Source organism: Lutra lutra, chromosome 9, assembly GCF_902655055.1.
Source record: "Lutra lutra chromosome 9, mLutLut1.2, whole genome shotgun sequence".
In the NCBI taxonomy this organism is placed as follows: domain Eukaryota; kingdom Metazoa; phylum Chordata; class Mammalia; order Carnivora; family Mustelidae; genus Lutra; species Lutra lutra.
Window position 1 is genome coordinate 80,361,651 of NC_062286.1, and position 16,445 is coordinate 80,378,095.

At 45.2% G+C, this 16,445-nt stretch overlaps 1 protein-coding gene across 1 annotated transcript in view; it reads right to left on the bottom strand.

Annotated features, from left to right (window-relative positions):
• Window positions 1-3,441: 3,441 nt before the first annotated feature.
• STPG4 (sperm-tail PG-rich repeat containing 4) overlaps window positions 3,442-16,445 on the bottom strand; it is a 46,569-nt gene continuing 33,565 nt past the window's right edge. The window contains exons 6-7 of the mRNA XM_047747188.1: window positions 6,558-6,662; window positions 3,442-3,994 (exon numbers count right to left, since the gene is read on the bottom strand). Of these exons, the coding sequence (XP_047603144.1) occupies window positions 3,878-3,994; window positions 6,558-6,662 (222 nt within the window). The 3' untranslated portion in view covers window positions 3,442-3,877. The remainder of the gene's footprint in view (window positions 3,995-6,557; window positions 6,663-16,445) is intronic.

A 16,445-nucleotide genomic window follows, 5' to 3' on the forward strand; every position in this document is an offset into this window, starting at 1 on the left:
CCCAATGATACCCCGATACTAGTTTCACCCAGACTGACCAGGGCCTGTGCCATCCTCTCCCCTCAGGCCTTGGCCAGAAGCTAATATGGTGCTCTTCTTCAGAGCTGGGCCTGTCTTCCTCCTAAACCTCTAGGGTTGGGAAGACAGCCCGGACCTCACACAGGATCACCAGTGATGGTGCCTTCATACTCTCTTTGCGGCAGCCCTCAACCTTGGCCTCATCAGAGTCACCTGGGGCTGGGGGTAAGGTATTAACAAAAAAAGTACTGGGCCTGAGTCCAGTCCCCCGAGAGTTTCATGTGATCTGTCTGAGAGCTGACCAGCACCGAGATTTTTTAAAAGTTTCCCCAGGGGATTCTAAAATGTAGCTTAGAACCACTGATTCTGACCTTACAGATTTTGAACTATGTTTTCAAGAGAACAGGGCTTTCAAAATAATCCCAGGCCTGGGGACCCGAGTCCAGGCAGCTCTGTGCTGCATTGAGGTCAGGGGCATGAAGCAGGTGACAGATGGTGCCGGAAGCAGGGCCTGGCTCCCAAGCAACCTGTGGCCCTTGACCTCCAGGTCTGTAACGGGTCCCCTGTAGGTCCAGAGAGCAATGGGGGTGGGGTGCAGTAGGAGTGAGGAAGAAAGGAAAGAGCACAGAGGGAGGAGGAAGAGCTGTCCCCCACAGCGCTGTGACTTCTGACATGCTTTGACTTAATGGAGAGAGAATTTCACATGGAAACAGCAGAAGAGATTTGCAGCCACAAAGAGCCATGGCCCCTGAAGCCAAATTCAGAGGACAATTGCGTGTGGGTGGGTGGGTGGGAGGGGAGAGGAACAGAGGATACTCGGGCAAGCCATGACAGGGGCCTCGAGAAGCTGGGTCACAGCAGTCGATGGGGGAGGGATGAGGGGCTTAGGATTGACACTGTGTTCCCTTCCATCTGCGGTGCTCTAGGGCTTTTCTAAACCCTTCTGGACGTGTCATTTGATGCACACGACAGCTTGCTACTAGATGTGAACAGCCCAATCTCAGAGCTCAAGCTCAAAGTCAACCCAGGTCTGTCCAGTCTCTCCATCTTGAAAGAACAGAAGGAGGCCCTGCTCTTCATATACAATCTCAGTTTGGGGCTTGTGGCAGGAAGAAGCCATCCGGAATTCCTCTGATCTCTTAGGGAAAGCCTCTGCCTCCTTGTAGGAATTACTATAAAAAATACTGAAATACGCCAAAGAAGTAAAACATTGCTCTTCCCACCACTGCGTTCCTACCAGCCCCTCTGCCAATATCCCAGGGCAGAGTCACAGTCTCACCAGCTAGAATCACAAAGGAGGGTAAGGGTTGCTTTACAGGCTGATGGCAAGACCGGTAAGGCAGGCCAGGCTGAAGTAGCCCCAGCTCCAGAAAGATGGATAGAGTCACGGGAGCCAAAGGCAAAGCTTGGTGAATGGCAATGAAATGCAAGGGGGGTCCAGATGGCCCTGCAGACTGTTCCCCGATGGTTTTACCTCCAAGCCCCTGTAAACCTCTCCAACCCCTTCCTGTAGGTGGGTGAAAATCTCCTTCCTTCCCTCCTTATTCTCAAGGGTCTTCATTCCCTTCTAGAATCCAAGGAACTGCCCTCGACCCCAATTACACACATGCCACACATCTGGGGCCCTCAGCTGTGTCCACAACAAGGGTCCCTGGCCCTCTTGGCCACAGCTGAAGGGTCCGGGGGACAACCCCTGTTCCAAGCTAGCCAACTGAAATCTGCCCCCAGGAACCTAGAACCAAGAGGAGCTGCTGACATTCTTTCAGGGTGTTGGCTCGGGAAACGACGTGAGGAGAGGCTGAGGCAGCCACATTACAACCTATACATGTGAAGAGGCAGTGAAGGTTGGCCTTCTGAGGGAGAAGCAGGCCTGAGAGAGAAGCAGTGGGGAGACAGAGGCAGAGAGGTAGTTCCTGCCAGCCCCTGGCTCCCACTCTTTTCAGGGAGGTACCCCTATGCTTACACCTCTTGCTGGTATGAGAGGTTCCTCTCATTTTCCATCTACAAGCCCTCACACAGACATAGACCACCTCTTACCTCTCTCGCTTTCTAGAACCAACTGCTTCCCTGAGCACTGGGGCAACCTGAGCCACTGTTTCCTAGAGAAAACCCCCTCTGTCAGAAATGCCCGCTGTTACTTTCTGACCCCGCAGGGGACTCTGACCCACTTGGAGAATAAAATTTGGAACTCTCTGCCCTGCAGTCATCTTCTGATCAAAGTGGAACAAGATCAGCCACCACCCCCGAGACACGTCTGATCTTAACAAGTACCTGTTTTCTATTCTGAAAGAACGCAACACAGGGAGTTTCTTCAACAAATGAGAATTTGAATAAATTCAGTGAGATGACAACCTTCTCTTTTTTGCCTCCAACACCCCTTTTGTAAGGCTTATAAGGTAGGGAGGAGAGATGGGGGTGGTTCTTTTAAAATACAACAAAATAGGGGTGCCTGGGTGGCTCAGTCTGTTGGGCATCTGCCTTCAGCTCGGGTCATGATCCCAGGGTTCGGGGATCAGGCCCCATGTGGGGCTCTCTGCTTGGTGGGGAGTCTGCTTCTCCCTCTCCCTCTGCCGCTCCGCTCCCCCTGCTTGTGCTCTCTTGCCCTCTCTCTTTCTCTTTCTCTCAAATAAATGAATAAATAAAATCTTTAAAAAAAAACCCACACAAAATATAAGCATTTATTTTAGTTTCTTTTTTATGTTAGTTTTTTTATTAATGATTCTGGAATCTCTCCAACCAGATACTCGCTGTCATGCGAGGGGGTGTGTCTGGTAGAGGCTGCCTGAGCAGGTCTTCCCAGCACGCAGGGCTGCATGGGGCCTGGCTTCCGACCAAGCCCCGCCCAACTCCGTTCCACCCTCATGGCACCTCCCACTTTCTTTGGGCCAGGCTCCCTCAGTCCCCCTCCAGCAAATGTTTATCCCTGCCTTTCACCCTCAAGGGGTCTTTGCCCCCAACCTTCTTGCCCCTCCTTTCTGCCCATCTCAGCCTCCAGGTCCCTTGCACACAGCCATCCTTCACCGCTCATGGCCACGCAGCCTCATCCTTGCTCTGCCCGCCTGTGGCCTCCTCTGTGCACCAGAACCAGTGACTTCACGGCTTTCTGAGATGAGTGACTGTCTTCCCAGTAGAACTGCCACCATGTGAGGGCAGTCCCTGAGCTTAGACACAAGGGGACTGGAAGAGCCACATGGCACAGCTTTCAAAGCCTTCCTGGAGGCAGGCACTACCCCAAATTCCCTCTCTGGCCTTGTCTCCCCTACAGCCCTCCCCAAACTCAGTCACATGCCTTATTCATCCTTCTGTGATGCAACCCATCTCCAAGCGCCCCAACCCCAGCACACCTGGCGCTGAGCAGATACTCAAATATTTTTGTTGACTTAAAACCACAAACACCCATTGGGTTGAATCAATATTATTCTTTTCAGGGACTTGAGAGAGAGAAAGAACCACCTGCTGGGATCTTGGCACACCCAGCATAGCCTTGGTTGAATGCTGACCCCCAAGGACACATCCGTGAGGCTGTGAGGTCTTATAGCCCTAATGCCCATGGCCACGCGGAGCACAGCCCAGACACATCAGAGTCTGTCCAAGCTGCCGCAGGAGGAGCCCAGGAGCACTGTCTTGGAATGTATCCTTGGACAACAAACAGAGTGAATGCACTTTATTATTCAAGCCAGGACACTTTCGAGAGTGAACTGGAAATTATGCTGGAACTATTCCACAGAAGCGGGCAGGAGGGTCGCCTGAGCAATCCATGATGTTCTGTGTCAATCCCTTCTAAAGAACATAAAACAGAGTGTTCTAAACAGAAGCACTTGCTAAACTCAAAATAGCTGAGGGCCAAGATGGTTTTATTTTAAAAGCCAATTGTGTTGTTGAAGAAAAGGCTATTCTCTCGGCCCATTTTGGCTATGGTGGGGGGCTGCTTGGGGAATTGCACTGAAGACGTGTATGCTCCTGGGCCGGGGGTTTTCTGAAAACAGAGCAGAAAACAGGGACTGATGAGACCATGTCTCCAACACTCAGGGGCCCCCTGAGGCCAGCTGTGGGCTCAGCCCTAACTGGCAAATCCCTACTGAGGAAGATGAGGGTCACGCCCAACTACGCTGTGGCCTGGGGCACCTTGACTTGGAGCCGGTCCTTAACAGAGGCCTGCTCCCATCCATGGCTTTCTCCAGGACTCCAGAAGGGTCAAGAGAAGGGCAGACAAGCAAACACTGGCCTGAGCCTGCTAGGCAGTGGGCTCACATCCCACCTGCCCCTCAAGGCACACTTTCTCAGGGGCACTCTGCCCAGACAGCTCCTGTCCCTAGGAATGCCATCGTCGTCCCCCACCCTGCCAAGCACCTAGTCTCGTGATAAGGTACTGTGGAAAATGGATTCTGAACCTGGGTGATTGACTTCAAAAAGTCCAGACTCGGGTTTCTGTACCTCAAAGTCTGCAGACCCCAGGGTCCAAAGTAGTCTCAAGGGATCTATAAGTTCTCATTTCTAAAAGCCATGTTTTCCTTTGGATGAAATTCTTGAAAAAGTCATTTTGCCAATGATGTCAATGAAGATTCTCTTCTACAGTGATCAAATGTAACCGATGTCATTTCCATAGACTCAGGCAAAGACTTCGATTTCTTGGGTCAGCATTTCCCATGCTGGGGGACACATACAGATTCTGGAAGCCCGAAGGGATTTTTATCTCGGGTCTACTGGTGAAACATCGGTGTTTGTGTGTGTGTGGCCCAGGGAAGGTTTTGACGTCAGACAGGCTTGAGTTCGAGTCCCAGTCTCACCACCAATGGCTGGGTGTGACCCTGGGCCCTGTGCTTCCTCAGCCTCACCCAAGACAGGAGTTAACGAGGCTTGCTGGAGGCCCTCCAGGGCGGAGAGCCCCAGTTTGGCAGCGATAGCTCTCGGCACATTAGCTACCGGCACTATTATTATTCCCTATTATCAGGGGCTTGTCATTTCCATCCTTCTTTGCAGTGTGTTATCTCTCCAGGAGAGAGAGAAGGTGGAAATAGGATTACCCTGGAAGTGGGACAGGGTGGTCAGGCCAGAGTGGATGAAGTCAGTTGCCCGCAGAAGCTGCGGTCAGTGACAGGATGTCTCCTCTGCCAAAGCGGAGGAACAGCCTGGAAATCTAATCAAGTCCTGGCCAGACGTCAAAGGAAGCCGAAGCCTTTATTAGTGCTATTAATGAGGAAGCAACATGCGGGTGGAGTCCTGGAAAACCAGCCCACAGAACAGCAGGTCTGTGGGCCTCGGTCTCACAAGGCTACCCCCCAGGAGGCTACCCGTGGTGGCTCTCAGACCTTGAGAACACCCGGCTCTATCCCCCAGCCCTGATTTCACTGTCACTGAGCAAACTTCGGATTGTCCATAGCTTCAGTGAAGAGTTTCCTATAAGGGGAGACACCCCATAGAGCAAGTGGCTCCAGACCGCAGCTTGCCTTACTGGACACTTGTAAATTACTTGTAAAGCGCACCTTCTGGCTTCTCTATCAGCTTCCTGGGAGTTTGGTTAGCATAACTCCAGCTTCCTGAAGATGCTCAGCCTTGGGAGCTTAGACAGAAGTCTGTGTCTGGATCATGCTAATGCCACTAGGGTGCTAAGATCTACAGAAGGGACCCATCACCTCCTGCTGTTGGGTCTGTTTTTAATTTTACCAACAGGGACTCCCCAGTATTCCTCCAGATAAAGACCACACTAACCCCACACCAGAGCTGGTAGCTCTGAGAGAGATCTTCATGGCACTGGCCTGGGACACCCACCCTTCGTTGAACCACGGGGATGGGCCCATTTTCTTATAGGCAGAACTTGTATTTCTGTCTCCCCAACCACCTTCAGTAAGGCTACATACCAGTGAGTTCTGGGGACTTGCCAGCTGGGGTGCAGATGGGGAACAACAAGGCCATGGGAATTAAAACTGTCAGGATTTTTTAAAGAAAACTAGCCACCGTTCATAAGCTTCATGTAGTGCTTTCGCAATTTTTCTTGGGTTTCTCTAGGTCTCTGAGGCTCAAACGCTGCTGCCATGTACCTGTGTCTCACTGGGGACTTGACCCCCTTTGCTGTCTTTCCTGAGTTCTTAGGGGCAGGATGACCATTCAGGCCATATTGGTCTCCTTTGGTTCAATAATAATGTTTCTGGTCTGAGGCCACACACACGCCCCCCCAAAACCGTATACATAAAGAACTGTACGTGGACGGGGTCAGCCACCGCCCACTGCTTGCCTCAGTTCGTTAGATACATGTTCTCACAGAGCAGCCGGGTCACAACACTGATAGCTAATTACTGTGCTGGATGTTGTCAACTGAACCCCAAATTCGGCCCCCATCTTTGTGTCTGGAGTCCCTCTGAGACTGAAACAGCCCGGGGGGCTTGTCAGATTTTTGAGCTCCATGTTCTTTCCCACCTCGACCAGCAATTAGATATATCTATATATACATATTAGAATTGTCTAGAACTCTAACCCAACCCCCATTGCCCTCCCCAACCCCAATCACAAAACCTACAAACATCATCTTTTAGAGTACTTACAGAACAAGCGGGCAGGAATCGAGGTACTTTGGATTGAAAACAGGAAGTAATAGAATTTACTGGAGGTATTTTCAAGTCGTAATGACCCGGTCCTGGGCCTTCACGCTATACGGGGGAGAAAAAGAGTTTTTTATGATTACTAATATTTGTTATATTTTAATGCTTTATTTACCTTCCACAAATAAACATACGGATCACTTGTGATAGGGTAGAAAAGTCCCTAGACTGGGGCTTGGAAGTTATGAAGGTATGCCCTAGCACAAGCCATTGTCAAGTGGGAATAATACTTGCTTTACCTGCTTTACCTGCCTTGTGGGTGTCTGAGACTGAGGCTTAAGTGACCTGTAAAAGCCCCCCTTGGTCCTGCCTGGACCCGCCGTCCCACACTGGCATAGCTCACTCTCTCCCTGTCCTTCAGACTGTTAACGACTGCTGCTTTGAGTTGTTAACTTCCTAGAACTCACGAGTTCTTTCGTAAGAGTATAGTGTGTGTTATTTTAGTCCAAACAAGTCTTTATAGTGATTTGATGACAAAATCACAATGCTATGATATTCACATAGAATGAACACAATTTTTAAAAGACAATCATTCTAATAGAAAAATTAGTAAAAGGTAATTCACAAAGAGGAAATATAATTATTCATATAGGAAATGGGGGGGCTTTAACCTCATTAATAACCAAATAAATTTTCACTAAAATAAGGGTATGATTCTTGTTTCTGGGTCTAAAAAATTCACAAAGAAAGAAAAAGGAATAAGGGGGAAGGAGAAAGGGGGAAAAGAAAAGAAAGAAGAAAACCCCCAAATCTTTTTTTTTATTAATTTTTTTAATTTTTTTCAGCATAACAGTATTCATTATTTTTGCACCACACCCAGTGCTCCATGCAATCCGTGCCCTCTACAATACCCACCACCTGGTGCCCCCAACCTCTCACCCCCCACCCCTTCAAAATTCTCAGATCGTTTTTCAGAGTCCATAGTCTCTCATGTTTCACCTCCCCTTCCAATTTCCCTCAACTCCCTTCTCTTCTCCATCTCCCCTTGTCCTCCATGCTATTTGTTATGCTCCACAAATAAGTGAAACCATATGATAATTGACTCTCTCTGCTTGACTTATTTCACTCAGCATAATCTCTTCCAGTCCCGTCCATGTTGCTACAAAACTTGGGTATTCATCCTTTCTTTTTTCTTTTCTTTTTTTTTTTTTTTTTACAGCTTTATAAACATATATTTTTATCCCCAGGGGTACAGGTCTGCGAATCGCCAGGTTTACACACTTCACAGCACTCACCATAGCACATACCCTCCCCAATATCCATAACCCCACCCCCTCTCTCCCAACCCCCCTCCCCCCATCAACCCTCAGTTTGTTTTGTGAGATTAAGAGTCACTTATGGTTTGTCTCCCTCCCAATCCCATCTTGTTTCATTTACTCTTCTCCTACCCCCTCAACCCCCCATGTTGCATCTCCTCTCCCTCATATCAGGGAGATCATATGATAGTTGTCTTTCTCCGATTGACTTATTTCGCTAAGCATGATACCCTAGAGGGTTAGGGTTAGGGTTCCATCCACGTTGTCGCAAATGGCAAGATTTCATTTCTTTTGATGGCTGCATAGTATTCCATTGTGTATATATACCACATCTTCTTTATCCATTCGTCTGTAGATGGACATCTAGGTTCTTTCCATAGTTTGGCTATTGTAGACATTGCTGCTATAAACATTCGGGTGCACGTGCCCCTTCGAATCACTACGTTTGTATCTTTAGGGTAAATACCCAGCAGTGCAATTGCAGGGTCATAGGGTAGTTCTATTTTCAACATTTTGAGGAACCTCCATGCTGTTTTCCAGAGTGGTTGCACCAGCTTGCATTCCCACCAACACTGTAGGAGGGTTCCCCTTTCTCCGCATCCTCGCCAGCATCTGTCATTTCCTGACTTGTTAATTTTAGCCATTCTGACTGGTGTGAGGTGATATCTCATGGTGGTTTTGATTTGTATTTCCCTGATGCCGAGTGATATGGAGCACTTTTTCATGTGTCTGTTGGCCATCTGGATGTCTTCTTTGCAGAAATGTCTGTTCATGTCCTCTGCCCATTTCTTGATTGGACTATTTGTTCTTTGGGTGTTGAGTTTGCTAAGTTCTTTATAGATTTTGGACACTAGCCCTTTATCTGATATGTCATTTGCAAATATCTTCTCCCATTCTGTCAGTTGTCTTTTGGTTTTGTTCACTGTTTCCTTTGCTGTGCAAAAGCTTTTGATCTTGATAAAATCCCAATAGTTCATTTTTGCCCTTGCTTCCCTTGCCTTTGGTGATGTTCCTAGGAAGATGTTGCTGCGGCTGACGTCGAAGAGGCTGCTGCCTGTGTTCTCCTCGAGGATTTGGATGGATTCCTTTCTCACATTGAGATCCTTCATCCATTTTGAGTCTATTTTCGTGTGTGGTGTAAGGAAATGATCCAATTTCATTTTTCTGCATGTGGCTGTCCAATTTTCCCAACACCATTTATTGAAGAGGCTGTCTTTTTTCCATTGGACATTCTTTCCTGCTTTGTCGAAGATGAGTTGACCATAGAGTTGAGGGTCCATTTCTGGGCTCTCTATTCTGTTCCATTGATCTATGTGTCTGTTTTTGTGCCAGTACCATGCTGTCTTGATGATGACAGCTTTGTAATAGAGCTTGAAGTCCGGAATTGTGATGCCACCAACTTTGGCTTTCTTTTTCAATATTCCTTTGGCTATTCGAGGTCTTTTCTGGTTCCATATAATTTTTAGGATTATTTGTTCCATTTCTTTGAAAAAAATGGATGGTACTTTGATAGGAATTGCATTAAATGTGTAGATTGCTTTAGGTAGCATAGCCATTTTCACAATATTTATTCTTCCAATCCAGGAGCATGGAACATTTTTCCATTTCTTTGTGTCTTCCTCAATTTCTTTCATGAGTACTTTATAGTTTTCTGAGTATAGATTCTTAGTCTCTTTGGTTAGGTTTATTCCTAGGTATCTTATAGTTTTGGGTGCAATTGTAAATGGGATGGACTCCTTAATTTCTCTTTCTTCTGTCTTGTTGTTGGTGTAGAGAAATGCAACTGATTTCTGTGCATTGATTTTATATCCTGACACTTTACTGAATTCCTGTACAAGTTCTAGCAGTTTTGGAGTGGAGTCTTTTGGGTTTTCCACATAGAGTATCACATCATCTGCGAAGAGTGATAGTTTGACTTCTTCTTTGCCGATTTGGATGCCTTTAATTTCCTTTTGTTGTCTGATTGCTGAGGCTAGGACTTCTAGTACTATGTTGAATAGCAGTGGTGATAACGGACATCCCTGCCGTGTTCCTGACCTTAGCGGAAAAGCTTTCAGTTTTTCTCCATTGAGAATGATATTTGCAGTGGGTTTTTCATAGATGGCTTTGATAATATTGAGGTATGTGCCGTCTATCCCTACACTTTGAAGAGTTTTGATCAGGAAGGGATGCTGTACTTTGTCAAATGCTTTTTCAGCATCTATGGAGAGTATCATATGGTTCTTGTTCTTTCTTTTATTAATGTGTTGTATCACATTGATTGATTTGCGGATGTTGAACCAACCTTGCAGCCCTGGAATAAATTCCACTTGGTCGTGGTGAATAATCCTTTTAATGTACTGTTGAATCCTATTGGCTAGTATTTTGGCGAGAATTTTTGCATCTGTGTTCATCAAGGATATTGGTCTGTAGTTCTCTTTTTTGATGGGATCCTTGTCTGGTTTTGGGATCAAGGTGATGCTGGCCTCATAAAATGAGTTTGGAAGTTTTCCTTCTATTTCTATTTTTTGGAACAGTTTCAGGAGAATAGGAATTAGTTCTTCTTTAAATGTTTGGTAGAATTCCCCCGGGAAGCCATCTGGCCCTGGGCTTTTGTTTGTTTGGAGATTTTTTTTTTTTAATTTTTTAATTTTTTTCAGCATAACAGTATTCATTATTTTTGCACCACACCCAGTGCTCCATGCAATCCGTGCCCTCTACAATACCCACCACCTGGTGCCCCCAACCTCCCACCCCCCACCCCTTCAAAATTCTCAGATCGTTTTTCAGAGTCCATAGTCTCTCATGGTTCACCTCCCCTTCCAATTTCCCTCAACTCCCTTCTCCTCTCCATCTCCCCTTGTCCTCCATGCTATTTGTTATGCTCCACAAATAAGTGAAACCATATGATAATTGACTCTCTCTGCTTGACTTATTTCACTCAGCATAATCTCTTTGTTTGGAGATTTTTGATGACTGTTTCAATCTCCTTACTGCTTATGGGTCTGTTCAGGCTTTCTATTTCTTCCTGGTTCAGTTGTGGTAGTTTATATGTCTCTAGGAATGCATCCATTTCTTCCAGATTGTCAAATTTGTTGGCGTAGAGTTGCTCATAGTATGTTCTTATAATTGTCTGTATTTCTTTGGTGTTCGTTGTGATCTCTCCTCTTTCATTCATGATTTTATTTATTTGGGTCCTTTCTCTTTTCTTTTTGATAAGTCTGGCCAGGGGTTTATCAATCTTATTAATTCTTTCAAAGAACCAGCTCCTAGTTTCGTTGATTTGTTCTATTGTTTTTTTTGGTTTCTATTTCATTGATTTCTGCTCTAATCTTTATGATTTCTCTTCTCCTGCTGGGTTTAGGGTTTCTTTATTGTTCTTTCTCCAGCTCCTTTAGGTGTAGGGTTAGGTTGTGTACCTGAGACCTTTCTTGTTTCTTGAGAAAGGCTTGTACCGCTATATATTTTCCTCTCAGGACTGCCTTTGTTGTGTCCCACAGATTCTGAACCGTTGTGTTTTCATTATCATTTGTTTCCATGAATTTTTTCAATTCTTCTTTAATTTCCTGGTTGACCCATTCATTCTTTAGAAGGATGCTGTTTAGTCTCCATGTATTTGGGTTCTTTCCAAATTTCCTCTTGTGATTGAGTTCTAGCTTTAGAGCATTGTGGTCTGAAAATATGCAGGGAATGATCCCAATCTTTTGATACCGGTTGAGACTTGATTTAGGACCAAGAATGTGATCTATTCTGGAGAATGTTCCATGTGCACTAGAGAAGAATGTGTATTCTGTTGCTTTGGGATGAAATGTTCTGAATATATCTGTGATGTCCATCTGGTCCAGTGTGTCATTTAAGGCCTTGATTTCCTTGTTGATCTTTTGCTTGGATGATCTGTCCATTTCAGTGAGGGGAGTGTTAAAATCCCCTACTATTATTGTATTCTTGTCGATGTGTTTCTTTGATTTTGTTATTAATTGGTTTATATAGTTGGCTGCTCCCACGTTAGGGGCATAGATATTTAAAATTGTTAGATCTTCTTGTTGGACAGTTCCTTTGAGTATGATATAGTGTCCTTCCTCATCTCTTATTATAGTCTTTGGCTTAAAATCTAATTGATCTGATATAAGGATTGCCACTCCTGCTTTCTTCTGATGTCCCTTAGCATGGTAAATTCTTTTCCACCCCCTCACTTTAAACCTGGAGGTGTCTTCGGGTTTAAGATGAGTTTCTTGTAGGCAACATATAGATGGGTTTTGTTTTTTTATCCATTCTGATACCCTGTGTCTTTTGATTGGGGCGTTTAGCCCATTAACATTCAGGGTAAGTACTGAGAGATGAATTTAGTGCCATTGTATTGCCTGTAGGGTGACTGTTATTGTATATTGTCTCTGTTTCTTTCTGATCTACTACTTTTAGGGTCTCTCTTTGCTTAGAGGACCCCTTTCAATATTTCCTGTAGAGCTGGTTTGGTATTTGCAAATTCTTTCAGCTTTTGTTTGTCCTGGAAGCTTTTAATCTCTCCTTCTATTTTCAATGATAGCCTAGCTGGATATAGTATTCTTGGCTGCATGTTTTTCTCATTTAGTACTCTGAATATATCATGCCAGCTCTTTCTGGCCTGCCAGGTCTCTGTGGATAAGTCTGCTGCCAATCTAATATTTTTACCATTGTACGTTACAGACTTCTTTTCCCGGGCTGCTTTCAGGATCTTCTCTTTGTCACTAAGACTTGTCAATTTTACTATTAGGTGATGGGGTGTGGACCTATTCTTATTGATTTTGAGGGGGGTTCTCTGAACCTCCTGAATTTTGATGCTTGTTCCCTTTGCCATATTGGGGAAATTCTCTCCAATAATTCTCTCCAATATACCTTCTGCTCCCCTCTCTGTTTCCTCTTCTTCTGGAATCCCAATTATTCTAATGTTGTTTCGTCTTATGGTGTCACTTATCTCTCGAATTCTCCCCCCGTGGTCCAGTAGCTGTTTGTCCCTCTTTTGCTCAGCTTCTTTATTCTCTGTCATTTGGTCTTCTATATCACTAATTCTTTCTTCTGCCTCATTTATCCTAGCAGTGAGAGCCTCCATTTTTGATTGCACCTCATTAATAGCTTTTTTGATTTCAACTTGGTTAGATTTTAGTTCTTTTATTTCTCCAGAAAGGGCTTTTATATCTCCCGAGAGGGTTGCTTTAATATCTTCCATGCCTTTTTCAAGCCTGGCTAGACCCTTGAGAATCGTCATTCTGAACTCTATATCTGACATATTACCAATGTCTGTATTGATTAGGTCCCTTGCCTTTGGTACTGCCTCTTGTTCTTTTTTTTGTTGTGAATTTTTCCGCCTTGTCATTTTGTCCAGATAAGAGTTTATGAAGGAGCAAGTAAAATACTAAAAGGGTGGCAACAACCCCAGGAAAATATGCTTTAGCCAAATCAGAAGAGATCCCGAATTGTGAGGGGGGAGAAAGGGGATAAAAAGGGGTTCAGAAAGAAAGAAAGAAAAAAAAAACTATTAAAAAAAAGAAAGCCGATAAAGAAAAAATATAAAAAGAGGAAAAAATATATATATATTAGATAAACTATTTAAAAAACGTTAAAAAAAGAAAACGATAAAAGTTAAAAAAATTTAGCAGAAGAAGAGAAAAAGAAAAAAAAATTGAAAAAGAAAAAAAAATTAAATTAACTGCAAGGCTAAAAAATCATGGGGAGAATGCCATGAGTTCCATGCTTTGCTTTCTTCTCCTCTGGAATTCCGCCGCTCTCCTTGGTAGGTGAACTTGGTCCTGGCTGGGTTTCCCGTTGATCTTCTTGCAGAAAGTGGTTGATTTTCTGTTTCTGGAATTGCTGTTCTTCTTCTCTTCAATCTCCCGTTGGATTTGTAGGTGTTTGCAATCTTTTTTTTTTTTTTTTAAAGATTTATTTATTTATTTGACGGAGAGAAGGAGAGAGATTACAAGCAGGCAGAGAGGCAGGCAGAGAGAGAGGGGGAGAAGCAGGCTCCCCGCTGAGCAGAGAGCCCGATGTGGGGCTCGATCCCAGGACCCTGAGATCATGACCTGAGCTGAAGGCAGAGGCTTAACCCACTGAGCCACCCAGGCGCCCCGTGTTTGCAATCTTTAGATAAGCTCTTTAGCTGATCTCCCACTACCCGAAGTAGTCTCAGCCTGCTACTTCTCCGCCATCTTGACTCCTCGAGAAATGTTCTCGAAAACCCCCAAATCTTAACCACCAGCATGGACACTCCTCTAGGATTCTGGTGCAAGCACAAATTTGCTTAGCTTTTGTGGAGGGCAATTTGGTAAGATATGAAATGGCTTGTAAATGGTCAGCCTATCCAGAGGAAGAGAAAGGAGACTGGTTACCAGACTGCTTCAGGAATCAAGAGACAAATGAAGAGTCCTGAGCCCACATACAGCAGGGAAAATGGAAAGGGTCCAAACATCACAGTGGATCATGTGCACAAGACGTTAACCTCTTTTTTTTTTTTTTTTGGCAGTTTACTCTTTCTCTCCCATTTTAAAATACCTGTACTATTTGATAGAAATGAGTCATTCTGCATGATGTCTGGGATCTGTTCTCAAATAATGCAGGGACTAGGGGAAGTGGGTGGGAGGACACACTGACCAGGAGCCACAATTGTTGAATGGGTACGCGGGGGCTTGCTGGAGGATTGTGTTTGTGTGGTTACACGTCTAAAGTTTTTACAGTACAAGGAGAGGAGGTATGTTTATTATTCTGACCCAGCAAGTCCACATTTAGGAGTTCATCTTAAGAAAACAATCGAGAATGGATACAAGTATTTGGAAATCAACTAAATCACCGATAATGTGTGTCTGGGTAAATACATCGTGATTCTTCCATCCAGCTGTCTAGTGATGAATTGTTACAGACATAAAGCTACTCCCAAATACTGTTAAGTGCAAATGCAAACTTAAAAAAAAAATGTGCCCCAAAACATGGGGAATGGAATGCTTGCTTAACTGTTTTCCCCAGGTGGCAGGATGTTGTTTAAAAAGAACTTCTTTTATCATAAGAATAGTAAGAACTACTCCTCTTACCTGCATTTTCTAATTTTTCTACAATGGACTTGAGCGCTCTTGAGATATGAAAAAAAAAATTACACCTACCGTATTGATAAACGAATGTGAAAAATGAGCAAAGGAAAGAAAGATAAAATATACAATAAGGCTAGAACAGAACCGTGTCCTGTGAGACCTTTCTCGTAGGTAAGGCTGGGCTGCAAATGAGCCCATCAGATACAGCGAACAGGTGCCCAGCTGCAGACCCACCGAGGGAGTTCAGAACCAGGCTTTCCCTTGTTCCCTCCCGTGGGTGGCAAAGCCGTGTCGTTGGGGCTGCCATTCTCAATTACTCCTCCGTGAATGGAGTCTGTTATTAACAGTCAAGTGCAAGTCGGAAAATCAAGGGATGGATACGCCTCATAATTCTACAGCTCATGGCAGAGAGATGAAAACAGTAATACTTTGAAATTGATGCCTACATGGGACAGAGATCACTATGGGGGTGAGGCTTTCTGTGTGGACTGACCTGTACACTCCCACCGGAGAAATCTGAGCTGCCATAAAAGCCAAAGCATAGAAATCCAGGGGAACCCGATAGGAACAGTCACTGCGACACTCTCCACCCTCGGTTTGGCCATAATAACCGTAGTACTTTCACATCAGAATGGTCGCTGCAGCAAAAGATGCTGCTAGGTGTGCTACCATTGATTCTATGCCTACAGCAGCCCCTTACAGGATGGCTAAGATATGCCACTGCATGGCCCCTTTCCCCCAAACCTGATGTGGTTTCCCTTTCTGAGTTTCCAAATCATGAGCTCCTTCGGAGTCCAGGTGCCAGGTTTGGTGAAGCACTGATGTAGGCCTGTGCCACCCAGCAGCCTCCCTGTACAGGCTTGGGGGCTGGGTCATCTAAATCCAAGGGCCTAAGACTTGGGGCAGAAAGAAATGACTGCATACTATTTGCCCCACATGTGTCTGATGCAATCTTTCAAAGAGGCAACATTAGGGAAGTGGATCCAGGCCCAAATTCATATTCCAGAAGCCACAGGAATGTTCTAAGTGAAACGTTAACGATTGGGCCAACATCCTGCAGTGGGCGGGTGGCAGCTCTGGCAGACTCCCTACTTTGGAGGTAAACGTGAGTGGGCAGTGCAGGAATGGGGGGAAGGGAACACCCAGCATGGCTCAGAATGTGGGTTGAGAAAACGGATCCAGATCGATGGGAGGGTGTTTAAAACAAGAATATTTGACTGGTTAGGAGGGTTGCTCCCTCAGTTACTGGGGATCAATGAGCATGACCTGGAGCTTTGGTTCACATTGTGTGGGATGCACGGGTGAAGGGCAGCTCCCAGGTCCACCAAGCAGTACTAAGCACCTGTCACACTAATCAGATGAGCCATTTCTTAACCCTTGTTTTGGTCAGGGTCATGATTTGGCAACTCTGGGTTTCCCGAAGCTACGCCTTTCAAAGACCACTGACATTCGGAGCCAAGAGCGAACAGAACTGTCACCTTCCTAGGGTCCCAGGACCTTCTTCCAAAATAAACTACAGGAAACCTTTCATAGTTACCCAC